A 24,180-nucleotide genomic window follows, 5' to 3' on the forward strand; every position below is an offset into this window, starting at 1 on the left:
CTTTTGGTGTCTCCGCTGAATGGAGCAGTCTCTCTCATAGAGGTGGACAACATTACCGTATTTATCACCTGAAAACAAAGAGAGACAAAAGACGCTTGTGAGGAAATTAGGGAAGGAAAAGAAAACAGGCGGACTGTGGTTTGACTAGAGTGCAGAATAACAAAAAGAAAAAAGGAGCAAGGTGGGAAGAAATAATAATATAATGCAATGATAAAATACCCTCGGCCATATGAAGCTGGTCTTCTTTGTAATTTGTAGATTTGTAGTTGTTTAACTGGTATCCCAATGCAAAGTGTATATATATATATATATATATATATATATATATATATATATATATATATATATATATATACACACACACACACACACACACACACACACTTATTGTCATTTACATTAACTATTAAGATCCGACTGTCTTACTTACAATTTGTGCATGTTCATTAAAGCCCCTCTATCAATTAGTCAATCAATCAAACAATATTTTTTTGTTTATGACCTTTTGACAAGAGCAGAAGTTAGCTTTCAGTTAACGTGGAGTGTGCACACTTATGTCCACAAAATGTCTTGTAAATCACTTCAGAGGTATTCTCAGGTTACAAAAACAGCATTTCCAGTTTTAGAAGTGTTTATTTCCCACTAGCTTTTACATAATATATGACAAAGAGGTTATATTTCAACACAAACGAAGCAGTTAGCAGCTAGCTAGACTAGGAAGTGATGCCACCACAATAACGTCCACAAGACGTTTTGTAAATCACTCCACAAGTGTTATCAGGTTACAAAAACAGCGTTTACAGTTTTGGAAGCGTTTATTTCTCGCTAGCTTTTACATAAAAAAGATCAAGGTGTTACATTTAGCCAAAAACAAAGTGAAGTTAGCAGCTAGCGACACCAGGAAAGTGACATCACCATACTAACATCCACGACATCATACCATAAAAATAGGAACAGAATGTGACTTATTAACTGCTTAATATACCTCTTAAAATACATCCAGGTTAGCCATCTTTGAACTTGTCCAAGTTCTATGTCCTGAGAATGTTCCCTGTGAATTTGAAGACTCTGGCAGAAATAGGACTGACTTATGCTGAGAAAAGACAGACAGACAGGTGGATGGATGCAAAGTCTTCGCAAAACCCCATGGCCATATTTGATGGCCTCGAGTAAAAATGAGTGTTAGAATGGAAGAAAGGCATAAAACAGAAATCAGGGCAAAAAGAAAAAAGAAGAGAAAACGCAGGAGTGTGACTTTAAGGAGGTTAATAAGAAAAGTATCCTTGATGTTCTTCAGACATTAAAGTGAACAAGACCCCCTCAACTGAACAACAGGCAAAGTTTAAGAAGTTTGATAAAACAGCACCATAATTATGATGTAAATATTTATCTTTTGAAGCAAAATTAAGTGGTTCCTATTGGAGTGATATATAAAAATTAGTGGTCAAATGGAGTGGCAAGCCCCTATGGAAGCAACAAAAAGAATAAATCAATTAACCCTGGAGCTGTCTCCGGCCACTGGAAATATTTTCGACTGGACTTCCATTTCCCCCCACATGCAGTGCACAATTTTAAAGGGTAATTCTTAGACTCTTATGCATCAATACCACAAGTTGTACATTTTTGAAAGCTATGTTAGTCTCCATTTATGTAGCACCTCTTACATAATACGTAGTAACAGTAGTTTCACTGTTATGCAGATGACACACGAGTGTACATGTATTTTTGCAGGTTGTGTCTCCTATGCTGAAGGCTGGTCTTACTGGACTGAAAAAGTGGACGTAGGTTAATTTTTGGCTTTTGACCTCAGAAGACTGAAATCATTGCTCCTGGCCAAACTAGACGGACAGTTACTGCCAGATTTCTGAGCATGAAGCAGTTCAGAGTCAGTCCTTCATAGGCTACTTCCCCAGTACCCATTTATAGCTGTGTGGACTGAAACAATGCAGATGCAATATCTTGCCCAAGGACAGGTAGCGTGACCATGAATCAAAGTCAGGTCTACAGATTGGCAGCCAAACCCTTTATCCCACTGAGCTACCCATCTTTGGCTGAAACCAAAAGAGTAATTCATGCGTCTGCACCCTCCAAAATTAACGACTGCAATGTACTACATCCTGGCCTACCACAGAAGAGGATGAGATGTCTTTAGATGATTTGGAATGTGATTGCAGAACTAAAAACTCATTCATTGGCTTCCTCAGCGCTGTGAAATGAAAACTGTAAAATCCAAGAAAAATTTGCAGGGGGTCTGGGGGGCGCACCCCCCGAGGAGCCAGGGTCTTGTGGGGCCCCAGAAATCAAATTAAATTTTCATCTACTGATACTTTTTCAACATCTCCTGGAAGAACAAATCTCAAAATTAGTGCATATTTAAATGACCCTGTATTCAACCTTTCATTTGAACCATCAATGATCATGTTGAAATAACAGAATACGACGTGGAAGTAGGACCTGGAATGATTTTCCTTTTAATTGTAAACCAAATTATGCATTAACTCAGAACAATTAAACTACATGAAATTTATGAAGACTGAAAAGACTGTTAAACCATGTCAAAAACCACAGCTAAAGATTGGAGAATATTTTAAAAATCAGGGTAAAATATCAATATATTACAAAATATCAATAACATACCTTACAGTAAAAAGCCACACATTCTTGTGTTAATTCCTGTAAATCCACTCAAAGCCACAGTGTCTTTTTTCCCATGAAAAAAGTCCTGTGAATGTATGAGCAGATTTTAAGGTCTTGTTGATTCGTGAGACACTGAATGTTTGAGCACACCTCATGGAACTGATCAAAATTTATGTACCATCTCGTCTCCTCCAGTCTCTCATTGCAGGTTGACTCCATGTTAATACGGTTAAGACGTCTATAGAACGCAGCGTTTTAATTATCATTCTCCTACTTTGTATCATAATCTGCTAATGTCAGACAGCGAACTTCAGAAGAATACATCAAATCAAAAATGTTACTTTTTCTGTTGCCTATAATTAGATTATGATGACCTTAACTTATTTTTATATTTTAGATGGTTCTTATATTATTGACTACTAGACTTTTCGTCTTTGTTTCATTGCCTATTTAACAGATTATGTACTTTTTTTTTTATCATTACACTTCAATCTAACTTATTCTTTACACCACTTCTATATTATCAAACGTAGGTATAGTTCCATTCTACATGGTAAGAAATAGTGAAGCGAGAACGTTCTGCTGGCCAGTAAATCACACCTCATTTTTATCATTCAACTCAGTCTCTATTCCAGCTGCTACAGAAAGAAGGACTTGTATTTTAAAGTGTGATTTAAAGTTCAGTCAGCTGTCAGCGCAAAATACAGAAAAGTGGAGAACGCACTTACCGAGGATCTGCACTTCGATGTGTCTCGGCTTTTCAATAAACTTCTCAACAAACAGAGCTCCGTTGCCAAAAGCAGCCAAGGCTTCAGAGTAGGCGCGCTGGTAATTCTCCTCAAGTTCCTGGCAAATAGGAGCAAAAATCCATACATGTCTCAGTTAGCACAACCATTGCAGAGGTAAGTGGGCCATGACAGAGTGTATGGAATTCAATCAGTTGTGGTGATGCACAGTCTGCATATTTCTCTACAACAGGCCAGTTTTCTTGAGTATTACCTTTTCTTGTCATTCGCATATGATGCACAGCATTTCAGGCTTCTTACTTTTAAAGTCATAACAGACATACCTGCTATTCCGATGCCTTATGGTTAGGTAAGGTTAGAAATCAAAGCATATTCCAATTTTAAGCTCCAGTATGGAGGAGCTCAGGGGTTTTGTGAGCAGAAATGCAACATAGCATTCATAACCATCTTCTCATGCGAGGATGAAGAAGTAAGAACTATTGGTGCCAGTGGTTATACACATAGGGTGAAGCAGACGAGAGCCTATGAAACCCCATAGAATGGACCACCGCAGAATACCTCCTCAGCAAATTTAGAGCTGGGTAGCCCGGGCCAATGCAGATCAAGCGTCTTATCCAAGGACACAAACACATAACATGACTAAGAATCAATCCCAGGTGTACATACTGGTAACCCAGCTAATCCTCCACTGACCACCTGACCTGCCATATGATGAAATGTATGTAAAAATTCACTCCAAGATGGTCAGTGTGGAATTGGGTCAATAACTGTGTTAAGGGGTAAAACCTGTGCCAAACTGGCATATGGTCCACAACAGATCCCCAATGGTGGCCCCAAGGTAAAACAGGAGCAATCAGAAGGATGTACGCAGTGTACCACAAGTTACAGGTTTACTAAAGCATGTGCATTGAACGATGCACTTCAGTTTTTTTGAGTGGTAGAAATCACTCAAGCTTAATCTGTAGTCTTTTCACATAAGATAAGATAATCCTTTATTCATCCCACAACAGGGAAATTTATGATACTACAGCAGCAAAGGGATAGTCACAGAACAACTGTGCAAAGTATCGACCCATCTGTTGGCTTTGGCCACTGGAACTTTGATATGATCCCTACCCCAAGTACCATATGTCACATCCCACGAAGCAAATGTTGGACTTTTTAAAGCTGCTTCATCATCAATACACATACAAAACTTGTAGACTTAAGCACACTTAGTTAATCACCATACAAATTAAAAACGAGGTGGCCTTATTGCTGTGAAAAGCCCAGTTAGGAATTGTTGCAGGTGGTCTCGACAGTAAAAAGAAACTTCGACACAACAACCTCACACATCAGCTGGAGCTGCTGAAACCCCTGTGACTCAGCTGAATAACGAGAAATGTCAACAACTAATTAATTAGACTGAGGAACAACTCCAAAAAGGTCACGCTTTCCAATAGACTGCCAACTTGTGAGGCTCCCAACTACAGTTCCGCACAAAACTGCCATTCCTTGTGTAGGTCAGCAAGTGAGAGCATGGATCCGCTCTGTGTGTCACCGAGGAAAATCCTGTGCCTTTTCACCAAGCGGGGGGATTTTGTGAATGTCGCAGCCGGCAGTGCAACCCCAGCAATAGCCCCCCTATCAATAAGGTTAGGGGAAAACAAAGCCATTGAGTTTGCACATTTGGAAAGCTAAAAGCTTTGAAAAACAGAAATTCACAAAGTACAACAAAAGAGTTGAGGTAGTAGTAGCAGCAGTATCGGCATTTCTGAACCATTTGAAGCATTTTAATTTTTTTCATCCTGAAAACGGCAAAATATCTGCGACGACTCACCATGTGGCTCACATTAAATCCAGCCAAATGATCACTTTATCCCTCCAATTATGGAAAAGGGCAGTTCTGCAAAGTGCAAGGATTGTAATAGCTGGTGGAGCAATAATGCAGGTCAGAGGTGTACGTTTGAAGGTCAAGTTTCCCAAAGAAATGAAGTTGTGCACTAAATGCACAACCAGTAAAAAAAAAAGATGAGGTAAGTGTGAGGATGGAGACAACAACAGTGATCTTTAAAGCTATACTGTGTAGGATTTAGGAGCGTTTGTTTGCAGAAATGGCATACAGCATTCCTAACCATCCGTTTATTGGTTTTTACTCAATTACCTGCAACAACAAATAAGGGAGCATGAATCCTCATCGCCAATAAAGTGAAAATGTGAAGGGAAATAAAATGCAATCTGCATCTTCACCACTAGATGACACTAAATCCTACACACTGTGGCTTTAATTCAGGTATAAAGCTTTGAAACATGCATTTTTTTCATTGTTCAATCTGTCTAAGCCACCTTCAAAATGGTCCAAACACACCAGTCAAGAAATAAAATGTACAAATCTCATTCATCTCAAATGCATCACACTGCAGAAGTTAAAGACACTTTACGTTCAATTTTCCTGTGGGTTTTAACGTCAGGAGAAAGCTTGCTGACAGCACTGGTGAAGGTCTGTTCTTTGAGCACACGCTGAATGAAAAAGTGAATTTTCTCTCATTTTCAGTTTTAGAAACGCTACCAGAGACATAAGTCAAGACCCCAATTTTGCGAATATCAATCAAATGATGTTGACAACTTATTTCTGGGAGGTTCTGTCTAAGATTACATAATCAATCTTTCATGGTTTTTTGCACAGCATTGTAAGGCTCGAGGGCTGATCAGTACAGTAACTGAATTTAAAATAACCACGCATGAGGTTTTAGCAATGCGTATTTGCTGTGAGTGCAGCACACGAAGCTGCAGTCAGGTGCACAAATATTTTAACTGTAGACAAATTTAATGTCATTTTATTGAGCAAAAAACACTCTGTTGGAGTCATTTTGAAAACAGATTTGCAGCTTGACATTTGAGGCCACATATTTCTAAAATGGTGTATGTGATCATCTCATATTTGAATGAGTTGAATTTGAATTACTGCAGTACTTTACAGTACTGCAGTAATAGTTGCTGCAAAAATAGTTGTTGGCTCCTACATTAACGTGCAAAATCTAACTGAAAGGCTCTTTGAACCAAGACAAGTCAAACAGCCTTGATCCATCTTTTTACTGTTGCAAATTAATACTCGATCAGAGTAACAGGTTTTCAGACTTTATGAAGACTACAGCTAAGATCGGCATTATACAGGGTGTCCCAAACAAAAGTGCCACAAAAATAAAGCCACAGAAAATCTACACACTCTTGGATACTGATATCTTGTCATATATCATCTTGAAGTATATCTCAGGGAACTGGAGTTCCTCTGGTGTTCATTTGTAATCTCACCTCAGGTTGTAAGAGTTTTTGCAATCACAAAATGTGCTCAATATGTGCACGGCTCCTCTGGTTCGGCCAGATCTCCCTTTCTTAACATTGAACACTTCAATCAGTTTGAAACTTCTTTACAATCTTCCACATTGTGTTTCTGTCTGGAGTATCTCTAACTGAAACAAAGACATTGATACTGTTGTTGCGTTTGCACGATTGATTTAGCCTCAAAGTAGAATTCCAGCAGTTTCTGTTTTTGCTCCGTTGTTAAGTGGCGTCCTCATTGGCTCAGTCTTAAACTACAACAGAAGAAATTCCTCACATATATCTTGATGTGTGAAGAAAAAAAAACTGAATTCAGATTATCCGTTGCAGAATTAGAGACAAATGATTTTGTGGGACTTTTCTGGAAACACCCTGTATTTTGTCATCAGTTATTGGAGAACCTATTAGCAATTAGTAAGCAAGATTAAGACTTAGACATGAGATCTGTACATTATATAGAAAAACAAAAAACACACACGCACATAACACTAGTATACTGACCAGACTCTTAACTAAATGACAAATCAAAAGTGGTCGGTGGCAGACGTAAAAGTTAGTCAAGGCATGAGGAGTGCGTTTCAGGGGGATATTGACTTGCAGACTTTCCTGAACCAACCGAATCACTCAGTCATACAATTTCTGGTAAGAAATTGTTGGATCTTACCCAGATTTGTAACCAAATTTAACAGATTACTGGTATCATTTTAATATGATTGCAGAGAGGGATCACGAGTTGGATTCTTAAACTCTAACTGGCGTGTTCTTGTTATCATTTACACACAATTATTATCATCTCACCTTCAACCACTTATCCGTGACCAGGTTATGGGGGCAACAGCTCAAGCAGGGGACCCAAACCTCCCTTTCCCAGGCCACATTAACCACCTCTGACTGGGGGATACCAAGGTGTTCCCAGGCCAGTGTGGAGATCTAATCTCTCCACCAAGTTATTATTATTTCTATTTTATTAATTGATTTTTAAATGGACCATAATGGAAATAAGTGCTTTCACTTTCTTGACAAATCCATGTATTCTAATAACCTTTATTTAACCAGGTACAATTCCATTGAGATCAAAACCTCTTTTACAAGGATGACCTGGTCCAGAAAGGCATCATGGACAAGTTAACATCAACATGACAACATTTGTGATAAATAAAATCCAATCAACTTGGTCATAATAACATTGCACATGAAGTAAAGTCTCAAGCAGATTTGGATTACAAACACAGGCATTGAGCAAAAGAATCCCATTTGCAATCTCATAAAATAGACCGGAATGTGTTCAAGGAAGTCAGTCTTGGTAGTTTACTTCGGACTTGAGAACATTCCAGTTAGAGCGAGCTGAAAAACTGGAGGCATTCTTTCCTGCTTCAGTGCGGACACGAGGTACATGAAAACATAACATGTTATTTGAGCGCAGAGCATTAACGGCTTTCAGATCTCTGAAATAAATTGGATAAATAGGTCGGAACTGTCCAATAAGAGTTTTGTAAACCAGATTCATTCTTAATGTATTTACAATTATATTATGTACTTAAAATTAAACTTACAAAGTAAAATCACGCAAAAACACATGCTTTTAATATATAGATGATTTACCGCCCCCTGCTGGAATGGTGTGTGAGCCCAGAATATAATTATTAATGCCCACTGTTGATTGTTGTAAGCTAATATCTGTAGTTTCTCCAAAAATATTAGTCCTATCAATGTTCTGTTTTGATGACGTTCCTTGACCAAAAATACATAAGCATACCAAACGGCAGACATCAGCTCTCCACAATTTCTCCGTGATGAAAGTTATACACTGGCAAGCAGGCACGCACGTACACATACACCACTTCACTTTTAATATATTGTGGTGAGCTGTGCAGAAAAAAATAAATGTTCTTGTGCAGAATGTTAATGATTCAGTCTAAAGAGATTCTTGGCAAAAATATGCATGTGTGTATTTTTCATTTTGCTAAGCAGAAGCATTCAAAATGTACTGTTGTTGCAGTGTTCATGTTGTGTTCAACTGTTCTTATGCTTTGGACAATAGTAAGTCCCTTCGGCTGTTCCCTTGTTTGCACTCGGGGTCGCCACAGCAAATTCAAGGTGGATCTGCATGTTGAATTGGCACAGGTTTTACGCCGGATGCCCTTCCTGACGCAACTCCACATTACATGGAGAAATGTGGACAATATTTCTCTTTATTCTGGGCACAAAAACAAACTGCTGGTCACTTGACACAGCTGGTCCAGATGTGCCAATGTCATGAAAAACAGAAGTCTCTAAATTTGTATCATTGAGAAAATGGCATTCCGCTTGCCTTTGTATAAATTGTTGCATCCGTTGTTTGTGTGTTTAAGGGGAGTAACAAGATAAAGGCACCAAAAGGATTACTGATTGCATCTATATTATAATAGCCAAGGGGCCTCTTTATGCGTGCAACTTTGATCACAGAGGAATTGGGGAGAGCTAACATTTGCCACTTTGTATGCTTTTGTATTTTAGGTGAAGGATGAATGCAGCAATAATGTAAAGTTGATAGGACTGAGATTTTTGGAGAAATTGGCAATAACAGCTAACAACTGTGAACAATGGATATTGTGCTGCAATGCACCATGGGAGTTCAGGGTTTTGGGGTTTTAAGTTCAAGATTCAAAGCTTTTACTGTCATATAAAAGCTTTGAATCTTGAATTTAAAACCCCAAAACCCTGACCTCCCACGGTGCATTGCATGTTGTTATTGTGGTTCATGTTAGTTTAACAGTGTTGTTAGTGTTACTGATTTATTGCCTTTTTGTAGTTCAATTGGTTTAGTCAGTTTAGTTAAGTGGCATGTTGCCATTTCCATGAGTGAGAAGTGTAGTGCGTTTGATGTCTTCCACCACCGTTTCTTTGTGAGTGGGTAAGAATAAAAGCACCAAATTGTGGCAGAATGCAGAAAAGACAAACTGGTCTGTGTGTGTGCGTGCATGCATACAACTTCAATCATGGACAAACTGGGGAGAGATGACATTTGTCATTTGGTATGCTTATGTATTTTGGGTCAAGGATGAACGGCACCAAAACAGAACATTAATAGGACTAGTGTTTTTGGAGAAACTCTGGATATTGGCTAACAACACTTAACAATGAAGGTTGATAATTACATTCTGAACACAGATGCCATGCCAGCAGGGGGTTGTAAATCATCCATATATTAAAAGCGTGTGTGCGTGAATGACTTTATTTAGTAAGTTCAATGTAATTACATAACATAGTTGTAAATATGTTAAAAATACATGGATGACTCAAGAAAGTGAAAACACATATTTCCATTGTGGTCCATTTAAAAATCAAATGACAAAATAGAAGTAATAATAAAATAAAATAATACAGATAACAATAATAAGAATAGTGTTTATGATAAGAAGAACCTAAACAATTTATAAATACATTAAGACAGTAAATTAAGATTTTAACAAATTATGTAATTAACAGGAGATAGAAGGGTTGGGTTCTTCTTCTAAAAATTGTTGAGCAGAAAACATTCTGGACTCACACCTCATTCCAACTCATTCTAGAACCTTTGCATAATGTGTTACCACCCTTGAAAAATGTCAGCTACCTATTTTATTAACACTACCCAATCTAGAGCCCATGGATCCCCACGGGCAATGCGCTAGTTAAGTCATTAAATCTTTTTACAGAAGATAGTTGTTGGCTGTTATATAAATGTTGCAACACCATTCATAGCACCTTTAATGATGATTCAGGTTTTTCTACAGCAAACCCAAGATGCAGGAGTTGAGTTTTTGCAATATTCCTTGCATCAAGTTTCATTTGGAAAACTGAGCCTTGAACAACTTGTATTCATCCAACATTTCATAAATGTCCTGGCCTGATGTAAGAAAACAAGACTGCAGCACGGAGTAATTGTTGGGGCTGACAGAAGCAATTTTAGACCACACAACAAAATACACAAGGTGATTGGCGGCCAGAGAGACAAGTGGCTAGGTTGTAATTTCACAGCAATTTCAGTTTGATTCAATGCAGACAGACAATTAATCAGTACGAAAACAAAACTGTGTCATCAAGGTTGTTGAACAGCAACAAGTTTGTTTTCAGTTTGCAGGACAAGCATTAGGTTTGGATTTGTGTCATGAAAGAAGGCTGTTCAACTCAATGGCGGAGTGTCACCTCATACTCTCTGACGACCCTCATGCCCCGACCGCCGCCTCCGTAGGCCGCTTTGAAGATGATGGGGAAACCATATGTTTTTGCAAACACCTGCGCCTCCTGCAGGCTGGAGATGGGTGCATCTGTTCCTGGGACTACAGGTACGCCTACAGAGTGGTGAAGTGAAAATAATGTGTTAGTTCACCCATGCTGAGCTGCCACACATCACAAAATCACAGCCACATTAATTCTGAGAGCGAGCGCGCGCTCAATAAAAATCAGAGTGGAGATCATTAACATCCCACTGCATTTGATAATGTGCCTCACAACGCCAGATTCTGTAATAAATAAATAAATAAGATTAATGAAACATTTTACAGCTTAATATAAACCTTCAGTTACTTACAAAAGGCAGATGGAACAAGTGAAGCAATGTTAAAGTTCATTCACGACAAACTTTAATTAATGCTTGGATGGTCACAGCAGATGTGGCAAGAGTGACGCAGGAACGGGAGGTCTCGTCAAGGTTCGCAGCCAATGTAGCTTTATTTTTTAGTAAACCAGACAACAGCAGGGAGTACAACAAATACAACCAACGATTTCATTAATTTACAGGAAACACATCCAGTACTGAAAGATGAAGCCAATGCGGAAGTGGCAAATCCTGCAGTTCTTCCAACGGCAACTTGAGGATGACTCCAATGGAGAGTCAATGCCATTACCCCCCCCCCCCCCCCCCCCCCAAGTTAAAATGTCCAATTTTTTGCAGCAGAAATAAACACGTTTAAAGCCTGGTAACCAAAACTCATTTTGGTATATATCGCTAGTTTCCCCATTACTCATTAGTTACAGTTTTAAAGATCTACTTCTGTTGACAGCATTTCAATACAAATACAACACAGCTTATTGCACAGTTAACTGTACTAATGGACAATCTAAGAACTCTGTGCTTCTTTATTTTCAGTGACAGATATTTTAGTATTGTTTAATTTATATTTTAGCACTGTTAGCAGGTGGGGAGCACAGGGGCACGTAATTGGTATTTGAGGTTGTCTGTTCAAGACCGCCTGTGCTCCTTTCTCAGTGTTTTGTAAATGAGATAGAGTGGGAATTTTGTAAATGAGAGATTTTGTCTGTGCGTGCTGAATAAAAATCATTCATTCATTTATCATTCAAATCATTCATTCATTCATTTATCATCTGAAGATGCCTTGGGAAGGGCATCCAGTGTAAAACGTGTGACATATCATCCATATTGGATCCCCTGTGGTAGACTGGCAATCCTGAGTTAAACAGGAGGAACCAAAAGAAAGTACTAGTACTCATTACTAGGTATTGCCAGCTAGCTCATGTTAGCTACAGAGGTAGAGTGACATTTATGGAGACTATGCTGGGTGTAGTTTTTAACACCCATAAAAGCCAGTCATTACTAGAACCACCACCCCACCTTTCCACAAAAACATGTTAATCAAACACCCAAGTCCAAGTTGCCTCAGTGTCAGCCTTAGCTTAGTAACTTCATGACAGGAAGGTGTCTTCGGGCTTCATTCTTGGTCCACCCCTTTACCCATTTATAGGTTGGCTGAGAGTTTGTTTGAGCCAGCCATTGCAAAAATGCTGACAACCAAAACTATCACTGTTAAGCTTGAAGCCCACTGTTCAGAAAACCTACAGGTGTCATCGAGGATGGTTTGCCCACTACTTTTACAGCCTATAATTTAAATATGCACAACAAAAAAGTACTGAGTACTGAGGTTCTCATCCTTTCACCTCGTTTCTTCCCATTCTCCCATTTCCTACCTGCACTGATGGCGATTGAACGAGCCTCCACCTTGTCTCCCATCTTGCGGACCGTTTCTGGACTCGGCCCAACAAACCTCACCCCTGCATCCGCGCAGGCCTGGGCAAAGTCTGCGCGCTCTGAGAGGAAGCCGTACCCTGGATGGATAGCGTCCACGTTGTTATCCTATAAAGACAAAAGGCAGAAACTGGTTGTTTTTGTGTTTGTGAAGTGTGAAGAGACATTGCCATTTTTAAACTCGAGTCCCTGAAGTTAACTGAATGGAGAAGATAAAAACAAACCAGTCAATGTTTTAGAAAGTGCCTGCTGGAAAACATTTCACTTACAATTAAAAACAAGGACACAGCTGGGTTTTGTGAAAGATCTTTAAACACATTAAAGAGTTTGTGGACCGAAGAAAAGGATGTGTAGTGTCGATAAGCAGAGATTCTTCTGAATGAGGAGAGATACCTAATTAACATTTGGCTCCATATTAGCAGCAAAAAAAACAGACAAGTGCTCTTGTCTTACTGCAAAAAAATGTATGTTCAATTTCAAACAAGCATCTCCATCACAACTGCTTTCAAACATTGCCAAATCTTAATGCAAAGCTCATTAATAATCGAATAGATAATATTTTGTTAAAGCAATACGTTACATAACACATTAGACATTCTGTATGAATCAATTTCCTCATCAACCTGTCTGAAAAGAAGTTAAGTGCATTCCTTCATTTTCAGATGCGCCGCATAAATTTGTCACTTTAACAGAAGCCAAAGACAAAACACAGCAGGCGTGGATCCGGACATTATACCCAGTTAGTCATGTAGTCCGCGTACATCGTTTCAGAGGCTTGTGACTCTCGTCCAACTTTCAAGCTTTGCAAGTTTTATGTGGACAGTTGGTTTCCGTCGCAGATGCTCACAAGTCTAACATACTTATACAGATGTTTTCTTTTATTTCGGTTTGTCATCACTCAACTGGATTACGTAACTGTCGGAAAAATACTCCAAAGTCTTTCCAGTAACTCTTACGTGTTCAAGGCATCAGCTGTGGGTCCAGAGCAAAGTTTGATTGCAACACATGCTGTGAGCACATGGACAAATATTGGCAAAATTAGACTTGAGCTGTTTTTGGGGGCCTTTTACCTGCAGTGAAAAAGAACCAACTTAAAAAGTTGTTTCAACTGGTAACACTTGAATGAATTAAGTTGGATGAACTTAAATTAGTAAGTTTGATCAACTCTAACTTACAAACTTAAGTTCAAACAACTTAACTAATTTAGATGTTACCACTTGAAACAACAAAAATAGTAGTTGTGTGGCCAGGTGCAAGACAATCAAGAACAGCAGACAAAAAAGTACAGTTGCCTGAAGAAGACCTCAGGGTAGAAATGTTGTTGTTGACAGTTAAAGATTTTGGGAGCTTTACCGGTGTGCGGATTTTCTTTCTTTCTTTGACCATTTAAAACAATTCTTTTAAGCTGGTTCAACTATTCTTGGTTTTTAGTGTGGACACTGAACAGCACATTTATGGGGGGAAAAAAGTATTCAGTTAAAAACTGCCAGAATGGCGGTCGTTTGTGTTTCAGAGCCAGTTTATCTGACAGGGGGCAGAAAAACGATCAGCCACTTTAAAGAATGTCTGGCAAAGGAGTTGGAAAAAGAACCAAATGATGTTCTTCCACTTCTGGGGGGATTTTCAGAACCTCTTTGCATGACAGCACCACAAAGTCCTGGAAATGAATTGCAGTTTTTGAAAGAACACAAACATATAAACTCCCTGAAACGACGCCGTTGCATCATGATGCCCAGGTTGGTGTTCAGTAAAAACGAGCACACTTTTAATCACACTGGCAGCTCACAACTCCAGCAGATGCTTGTCTCTGGATTTGTGTGTAATAAGTGACCGTGGAATAATGACACTTGGTTCTCATTGCAGCTTTGCTGCGATTGCCCTCATCATCAGCTACTCAACAGAGCCCAGCAGGAGACCGAACAAGCCGGCGCATATAATTTGTTGGTAAGTGGGAAGGTACTGGGAGGGTTGTGGAGGACAGAACGCAAATGTCTGCACACACACAGAGATACAGTAGCTGTTGAGCGTGACAGACAGAGACATCTCTGGATCAGTGTGTGCCATCTGCTCTTGGATCCGAGGCGGACTATAATTATGGGCTGTCCCGTTGTTAAGGGAGCTGTTACCGGCAGGCCGCAGGAGGCACACACACAAAGGCATTTGCAGGGGCGCCAATCTGCCTACTTACGCAAAAGCAGGTAGAAACGAGAAGGTAAAACAACACGCCGCACTTACACGCAAGGTACAGAGAAAGAGCCAGATGGTTATTTTTGGTCTCGCAGTAATACAGTGAGAGTAACGTGAGAGAGGAAGAGAGGAGGCGCGTGCACTCCTTACTGGCATGTGGCAGCCAGGCTCCCGGATAAGCAGACAGATTTGAGGAATGAGTTGGACAGCTAAAGCACCACGAGCGAGCTGTCAGACCACATGCCCACGCGCAAAATTAGAAACCGTGAGAGACACCGATCTGAAAAATGATAATGGCAATGCATCCTGGAGGGATGGACAGAAAGCGGGAGGTAATAAGGAATGGAGCTGATCTAACGAAGCTAAGTGGCAGGGAGAAGAAAATGAGGCGGGGTGGAGATAGCGACAGATGAGATGGACGTGGCGACGAGAAAGACGGCGGCACAGGAGGAGAGATAAATCTGGGAGCAGGTGTGGAGCAGACAAACTTTTCCCTGTCCAAGCTCGTTACAGATGCAGGAAAAGCCATCAAGGAGGAAAAAAAAAAAATAAGACTTGACAGTTGGAAATTAAAGTGTGTGCGTGTGTGTGGGGGGGGGGGGGGGGTGGGGGGAGTCTTGACATGTATTCAATATTCAGCGTGTGCACCAGAGAAATTACAAGAAGTTTTGCTGAACACCTCTGTGACAGCAAGAGACAGCAGTTTCCATTTTACAGCGGCAGCAGGGCTTCAGCTGTCAATCAAAACGAAGCGAGCAACCACACTTTTCCCCAAATACTGCAGAAAGCCACAACCATTCCCCAAATGGCATTTTTCCCCCTCCTTCCTTTATCTTACAAGCATGACGAATCAAAAATAAAGGATGTTTTTCCCCACCGGTTTTCTTTTTTTTTTTTTTTTTTTTTTACCTTTGCCACTTTGATGATGTCAGGGATGTCGAGGTACGCCGCAACAGGTGGCAGGCCTTTACCGATCAGGTACGCCTCATCTGCTTTCTGCCTGTGAGGTCCAGCACAAAAGATTTGATTTAACCAATAATACTCGCCGAGTGGAAGCTTGCTGGGAGAGGGAAATTAAATGTGACAAAAAGCACAGATGTGCACCGTGTTCTCAAGGATGTGCAACCATTACAGCTTCAATGCAACATTTCCAACGTTCAGCTGCAGTAGCCAAATAAAGCATGCTATCATTATTCAAATTAGTCCTGCAATTAGCTCCTTTTTTTCCCCTCCCATGGCGTTAAATTCAATATGGAGAATGAGGAAAAGAGGAGGCACACAAACAGGTGGAAGTTAAAGCCTGTAAGAAGATTTAAAGACATTTTAAAACACATACTGGGAAGAAGACCAGAGCGAGGCAGCAGTAAAAGAAGCAGCTTGATCACCTGGATGTCTGCAACGTCAGTGCAATTATACTTATGTTGGCACTTAAGTGTGAGAGAAAAAAAAAAAGAACCATCCTCAAGCACTTGAGGAAAAAAAAATGCGCCCAAGGTTCCATTAATTGCCGTTAGCTTGAACCACCTGTTGGTATTTTGTTGCACATACCAACAGAGCGTGTCGAGGTGTCTGTGAGCGACACTGATTAACATCCCTATTCCACAGAGCGCCGTTTCTTCCTGTTTCATCCCAAATGCATCACAGTAACTTTTTGGTCCATCTTTGTCAATGGCCATTGACACCGATTTTGAAATTGGGGTGAAATTTTCAAGCTGTTCAAAAATTTCATCCTGATTGTCCCAATCAGTGTCAATCGGCGTCATTACTCTGTCACTTAAGGGTGTTCATTGTCGTAACAGTTTCGGTCATGTTCAAACATCTTTAAACAGGACAGTCCTAGTGGGTACAGCTTCAACTTCTTAGATTGTATTCCATCATGGCAAAAATTTGAAGCAAAAGCAGCGTTCTGGCTGAGCACGCAGACCAGCGCAGGTTTAATTTTTTTTTCAACCAAGTTGCCAGTCAGTTGCCAGGTCTGCACTTTATAAGCCAGCCTAATAGGAGGCATGCCGTAGTAAGCCGTTTCATCCCATTTTTGCACTTTTTTCTGGATCGTGGTGTCCTGTGGAATAGTTCTGTTAACCTCACAAGTGAGGACCAATTTATACCTGTGCATCTGTCCGGTGTCTTGCTCAGAGTACACGGCCACAGTTCGAATCCCGAGTTCGGTGCAGGCTCTGAAAACACGGATAGCAATCTCACCTGGAAGAAAAGAGGCAACAAAGGCATTTTAAAGCACTTAGCCCACCACTTTCATCTGAACATTTCTTTGCCACCTTCACTTTTAGCCTCTGCATCACTCATTGCATCCGGAAAGTATTCATAGCGCTTCAGTTTTTGTACATTTTGTTATGCTACAGTCTTATTCCAAAATGGATTAAATAGATGAAATTCATTTTTTTCCTCAAAATTCTACACACAGTACCTCATAATGATAATGTTTTTTTTTTGTTTTTTTTTAGATTTTTGCAAATTTAGTAAAAATAAAAAACTAAGAAATCACATGTACGTAAGTATTCACAGCCTTTGTCGTGAAGCTCAAAATTGAGCTCAGGTGCATCCTGTTTCCACTGATCATCCTAGAGCTGTTTCTACAGTTTAACTGGAGTCCACCTGGGGTAAATTCAGTTGACTGGACATGATTTTGAAAGACACACACCTGTCTACATATAAGGCCCCACAGTTGACAGTGTATGTCAGAGCACAAACCAAGTATGAAGTCAAAGGAATTGTCTGTAGACCTCCGAGACAGGATTGTCTGGAGGCACAAATCTGGGGAAGGGTACAGAAACATTTCTGCTGCTTTGAAGGTCCCAATGAAAAAAGTGACCATCATCTGTAAATGGAAAAAGTTCAGATTCACCAGGACTCTTCCTAGAGCTGGCAGCCTGGACAAACTGAGCAATTGGGGAGAAGGGCTTTACTCAGGGAGGTGACCAAGAATCTGATGGTCACTCTGTGAGAGCTCCAGCATTCTTCTCTTTGAGAGAGGAGAACCTTCTAGAAGGACAAACATCTCTGCTGCAATCCACCAATCAGGCCTGTATGGCAGAGTGGCCAGACAGACGGAAGCCACTCCTCAGTAAAAGGCACATGGCAGCCCACCTGGAGTTTGCCAAAAGGCACCTGAAGGACTCTTAGATCATGAGAAACAAAATTCTCTGGTCTGATGAGACAAAGTTTGAACTCTTTGGTGTGAATGCCAGGCGTCATGTTTGGAGGAAACCAGGCACCATCCCTACAGTGAAGCATGGTGGTGGCAGCATCATGCTGTGGAGATGTTTTTCAGCAGCAGGAACTGGGAGACTAGTCAGGATTGAGGGACAGATGAATGCAGCAATGTACAGAGACATCCTGGATGAGAACTTGCTCCAGAGTGCTCTTGACCTCAGACTGGGGTGACAGTTCATCTTTCAGCAGAACAATGACCCTAAGCACACGGCCAATATATCAAAGGAGTGGCTTCAGGGCAACTCTCTGAATGTCTTTGAGCGGCCCAGCCAGAGCCCAGACCTGAATCTGATTGAACGTCTCTGGAGAGATGTTCAATCAGCAAAATAATAAATCTGCAAAAATTTCAGGAAAAAAGCAACTTTTTTTCATAACATTATGGGGTGTTGTGCGCAGAACTTTGAGGGAAAAAAAAATATTTACTCCATTTTCAAACAAGGCTGTAACACAAAATGTGGGAATTGTGGATGCGTGGCATTAAAAAGTGACCATTTTTAACCCACAGTTTGGGGATTTTAGCAAGAAGTTAAACACTTGCTCCTATTTTTTTGAGTGGTGCCACATTTTGGGGAGGGGAAAACAAACACCAACATTGAATATTTTATGGCAGACATAATATTTAAAAGCAAGACGAATCTATTAGCTTTACTCAAGACATGCTGGGAAAAAACATCAGTAGACACTGCAACAAGTCGTCTTTTAAAAGTCTGAGAAAACACGGTGCAGAAAATGTGAGCTTAAGCAAAATGCCGCCTGCCTTTTATCTGACTGTCACAAGAACCAAAAATTTGTTTATGAACTACAAACATTTTACAGGGGCATGGGGAGAGACAAAAAAAAAAAAAAAAAGCTGAAAATTAGCATTACATACTGCTGTGGCTTCAAAGGGGAGCGGGGGTGGGGGGGTGGGGTGGCTATGTGAAAATTTGATAAGCACAAAGAGAATCTGAAAGCAAACAAGAAAAAAGAAATGTGGGAGGAAGGAAAAGGAAAAGTTCAAGAAAAAGCTAAACACAGGAGGAGATTGGGTAGAAAGATTGTATATTGGATTAACTGAAGATAGAAATTCATCAAAAAAGTGATATTGTTTTCCAAATAAAGAGGAAAACAACAAATTTTCTGAAATAGTTAAACATTTCTGGATTTAGCACCACTGACATAAGTCAACAATGACTTAAGGCAACAACTGCAGGCTGCTCAGGTTTGAAGACCCCAGAAACTGACCCACATTTCACGTTTGACCTGGCTGCAGCAGATAGATAGTTACTTTGGCAAAGCTGGGACACACTAGTCATGTGCCTGGGTGGTTGCCATCCAGGAACAAAAACAATTCTGTGGTATGGTGGCGGTACAAAGCCATGCTCCTAGCTTTATCTGCGTCCCACAATGTTTTGTAGGTTGGGGGGATAGCATTCACCCCGACTCGCACCTCCCACGCCTTAATTATCACACAAGCTCCCACCACGAGAACAACCTCAGGTACTTAGATATTTAAAAATTCTGTAAATTACTATACTTTCATGTGACGTGTACCTCCATCTATCCCAAAAATAACACACTTTTGTTTAAACTACTTTCAACCATGTATACAGAACTAGAAACACTCGTACTAACCTCTAACGCGTGCCTGCATACACCAACACAAACAGCCGTTAGCATTTTCTTTAATACGGCCCATCTGTCGTCACTTGGGGGAGATTTTTCTCTCCAAGACACTACACGGAGTTTGATTTTATGCTGGGAAGATTTAACTGATCAACCCATCAACCTAAGTTCAGGGCTTTTCCTTCTTTATCGAATGGGGCTTTGAAAGCTGAGGAACACTGGAGACTTGAGCTTAAACTTTACCAACATTCACCAGCTCATACCACCTCATTCATACTTGACTGAATGAAATGATGTGTCGGCCTTAAAAACAGGCTCAGCAATTAAGTAAAAATGTACCAAACCTGATCAATGGTTCCTCTCATGACTAAATTTAGCTCATGTTGGAAAATTAATTTAATACTTCAGGGATTCCAACACAAGGTGTAGATATGTGAAGTCCACTGCAGATGTTGATGGCAAATGTCAACCATCACACCCCCAACTCCACGTACCACAACTACTAAACTGTGTATATATATTTTTCTCATTCATAAAAATACTGAGAAATGTTGCAGCTCTGCCCCTGAGCAGAGATCTCACTTTACATTTAATGAGCGATATTCCACAATAGGAAAAACCTTCTCACCTTGTTTTCACAAAACCTGGCTCAGCAGCTTTTAAGTAATCCTGCTAAAACTGCAACAAGGACACAGGCAACATCATAACCTCCCTGGCAGAGGTAAAACAGGCACAAAATGTGCAAGGACTGAAGAGAGACACTAGAGTCGGTTTGAAAAGGAAAAAGAAGTACCAAAGGAAACACAGAGTGGCATCTTTAACTGTGCGACAAATAAGTTGGGGAGACGAAAACAGCATCGGAAGTGAAAAACAGATGGAAATAAAGTTGGGAAGGAACAAGGCAAAGTAGGAGCCAAATCACATGGGGCAACAGTAAGAAGCCAAGACTGAAAACATAAGGAGAAAAAAAAAAAACCAGTGTTGAAAGAGACGAGGAGAGCGAGGGTGTGAAGGAGGAAAGGAGAGAAGAACATGCGTGAGAGAAGATGGGCTTGGTGAAGTGGAGAGAGGGCTGATCTTTGATAGTCCAGTCTCCCCCCTCCCTCACACACACACACACACCGGTGCACCGGTGTGATGAATGTGATCTAATGTGGTGTTGATACCTTGTCACGCTGATGTGAAGGACAAAGGCTGTGACAGAAAGCGCCGCTGTGTGCGGGTGCAACCACGACCCAGATGAATCCAAATTGATGGACTGCAGCAGGATAATAGAGCCTTTACGTGAGAGTGGACACCAACACGTGCACTACAGCGATATATAGTCTATTTTTGAATTGCTGAGTGCTAAAGAGTACACTGGACCGTGTCTACAACAGGGCTGGACATGAAGGGTCTCAACAGGTGGTGAGGAAAAACTGCACCGTCTTGTTTTCTAGTCCCGCGTCTTCACACGTCTCACTTCAAGATGACTGCTGTTAATTTGGTGCTATTTAATGAAAAGGAATTAAACCTTCATAGGTGTTAAATACTCCTACACAAGCGACAGCGTCATTAGCAGCAGGGGACCTGAAGTATAACGCGTCAATAATTAGAGTCATTACAAAGCAATCAAATAAATAATGAAACATTTCATCAGTTCACGCATTTACGCCAACACATAGCCATAGGCGTGATTAAAATAGAAGATTGAAAAAGATCTTAATAAAACACATGAATATACTCAAGAAATCGCTCATAACTGGACAATCATTCTAAACTGCAGAGTGAACGAGAATCAGGAAAATCCTGTTACCGTCAGACCTTTTTTTTTTTTTTTTTTTTTTTAGACAATTATGATGAATTAATACGCTTCTCCGAACTTCTGGTGTATCATTTCCATTTTGGCCAGAATCCCACTTGCAGTGATAACTGTGAGTTCTACAAAAATAAATAATTTCTGTCTGCTGCAGTTGTACCACCTATTGCAGTATTCAGATATTCACTGCTTTTGGTATAAGAGTAAAAAGTTATCCTATGCAGTCCACTCGCATATAAATGTGCTCAAATATTAGCATGTGCCAAGGCAAACTGGATGTTGGCCTTTAAAAATTAACACAGTCTAAGCGTCTGCTCTTTTGCCTCGGGAAGATTTTCGTGTCACATCTTTGTTCTTGCTTTAAATATTTATCAGCAGCAATGTATTTAATTTAACATAACCGCAGACGGAGGTTTCAGTAAGTTAGAGACAGAGCCTTACCTCTGTTTGCTACCATGACTTTCTTGATCGGCTGATACTGGCTCTTGGGGGCCGAATGGGTGGAGCGGGACAGAAGACACACCCTCCTGACGGCCAACAAGCTGAGGCCGCCACGAACTACACTGTACTTCAGCATCCTGAGAGCAAACAAGGAAGGGGAGATGACAACAACAAAAATGTGGTTAGCATGTCAAAACAAAACAACAAAAATAAATAAATAAAAACCTAAAACCTAATCACCTCATCTACTCATATATGCACCAAACACTGAACTCCAATCAGCTCATCTACTTCTTAGAAGGTACCTATGGTGTACAAATCAAGCCTCTACCTTGTACTGTTACCGAGTTGTGCCAACAAGAAAATTATTTTCAGCCTAAATATGGAAATGAGCAATTGTTTTAAAGTAGTGTTTCGAGTTAGCCCTTGCTAATTTACCATATTTCCAGCAACACATTTTATCTGTTCTTTAACTCTGGTTTTACATTCAAATTACACTGTTTGTGAGGACCTTTTTCATGTGGACGCTGAAAAACCGTGAAAAAGTTGGGTGTTTCAAAACCTATGCTAATAAACTATTGTGTTCACACACAATAATATCACTTCATCATTGTCATAAATATAAACCCTGAAACAAACAACAACATGTCAAAACTGATCACCTATTCTGTACAGTATATCTATAGAATAAGTACCAAGTGTCTGCAATGTCACACGCAAGCGTGACAAAAATAATATTCTTCATAATGTTAAACTGGTGGGACCAAAACAGTGACATAAAAATCAAATGTCATGTTCTTAAAAAAAAAGAAAAAGTCAAGAACCCAAAAAGTACATAATGATTTGATAATTTCAGTCTCTTGGGTGAAAATGAACCTTTAAGAGAGATAATTACCGTGAGAGCGTGATTATGTTATGAAATTTATTAAACAAGAGGTGTAAGCCTGTTTGGAGAGATTAAATCTATTGAAGCAACCCATTAACATGTTGCCTGGGGTTATGTGCTGCCCTTTTTTCATGAAATTATAATTAGTCTTGCACTGATATTTGGAAATAAAGGTTTATTATCTCAGTACAAGAAAAAAGCGATGTTATGTGTAAACGATTCACGACAGCTTGTGAAAAGACTTGAACACTGTCATATGAGTTCTTGCAAAGGGACGCTTTAATCGCAGATAAATTCTTTCAGCTCATGTTAGTGCTGCGGTGAAAAACCAGAGAATAGAGAAAAGACTGGCTGGAATGACAGCTGTTGGCCAATTAAAAAACTGCTGCAGGACAATGGTATTTGCATTAAGAATAATAATAAAAAAAAAAAGGCACAAATCAGAAAAAGCCTACAAATTTAGCTTGGCATCCAGCTGGTGCTGCGATTACCAGCAGCCAATCAGCCATGGGCTTGTCTAAATTAAGAAAGAGAGCACTTCTGTTATCTCATTTCAAAATTACAACAGTAAAATTAAAGCACTAAATATACTCACCCTACCCTGGAAGTGACAAAAAGAGAAGATCATAGAACTGCCCAAATTTGACAGTTATGGGCTTAAATGTTAGAAAACAAGGAATGAACCCAACAGTGTTTCAAGTGCAAACTAACGGCTGCAGAGGTGCAATGAAAGTAACTTCAGAATATTGCCTTCCTTAATGCACATTAAAAAAGTGCCAAAAAGATTTGCACATCACTGAATTAAAAAAAAAAAAAAAAAAAAAAATCATAGATACTTCAGCTCCAGATGGGTGGAAGACAAATGTTGACGAGGCTGTTCTTAAAATTCAGCCATCAGCTCATGTGAACAGAATCCAGCTGCAGATGCTGAGAGGCTGGAAGCTTCTTCTACTGATATACAAAGCTACACTTTAATAGTCCTTTGCTGCCACACAGTGGTCAAACACTAGTAACGTAGTCAGTGGGGCTTATGACCCCGTGCTTCGGTATAAATTTGCAGGAGGCAGGAGAAACCCTTTTTCTCATACCAGATAAAAACCATTCATCTTTAATTATTTTAAATGTTCAATCATCAGAACTTATTTTTCAGTAAAAGAATAGAGCCTATCCTAGCATACAATGAGTAAGGAGGAGAAATACAGGTCACCAGCCTGTAGTACACGTTCAAGCACTTTCACACTCAGTAGGACTCAATCACAGAATAAGTTATCAAACCTGTTTTTGTAATCACAACAGGTAAAAAGGGGCAGATCCAGGCATATTAACA

At 40.0% G+C, this 24,180-nt stretch overlaps 1 protein-coding gene across 3 annotated transcripts in view; it reads right to left on the reverse strand.

Annotated features, from left to right (window-relative positions):
• pcxb (pyruvate carboxylase b) overlaps positions 1-24,180 on the reverse strand; it is a 501,867-nt gene that overhangs the window by 441,888 nt on the left and 35,799 nt on the right. For 2 of the 3 annotated variants that reach the window (XM_034164611.1, XM_034164610.1), the window contains 7 exons: positions 21,968-22,104; positions 17,001-17,094; positions 15,802-15,892; positions 12,648-12,813; positions 10,869-11,014; positions 3,366-3,483; positions 1-68 (listed from right to left, as the gene is read on the reverse strand). In XM_034164611.1, the coding sequence (XP_034020502.1) occupies positions 1-68; positions 3,366-3,483; positions 10,869-11,014; positions 12,648-12,813; positions 15,802-15,892; positions 17,001-17,094; positions 21,968-22,104 (820 nt within the window). The remainder of the gene's footprint in view (positions 69-3,365; positions 3,484-10,868; positions 11,015-12,647; positions 12,814-15,801; positions 15,893-17,000; positions 17,095-21,967; positions 22,105-24,180) is intronic. The other variant, XM_034164612.1, reaches the window with a different exon arrangement.

Source organism: Thalassophryne amazonica, chromosome 23, assembly GCF_902500255.1.
Source record: "Thalassophryne amazonica chromosome 23, fThaAma1.1, whole genome shotgun sequence".
Lineage (NCBI taxonomy): Eukaryota > Metazoa > Chordata > Actinopteri > Batrachoidiformes > Batrachoididae > Thalassophryne > Thalassophryne amazonica.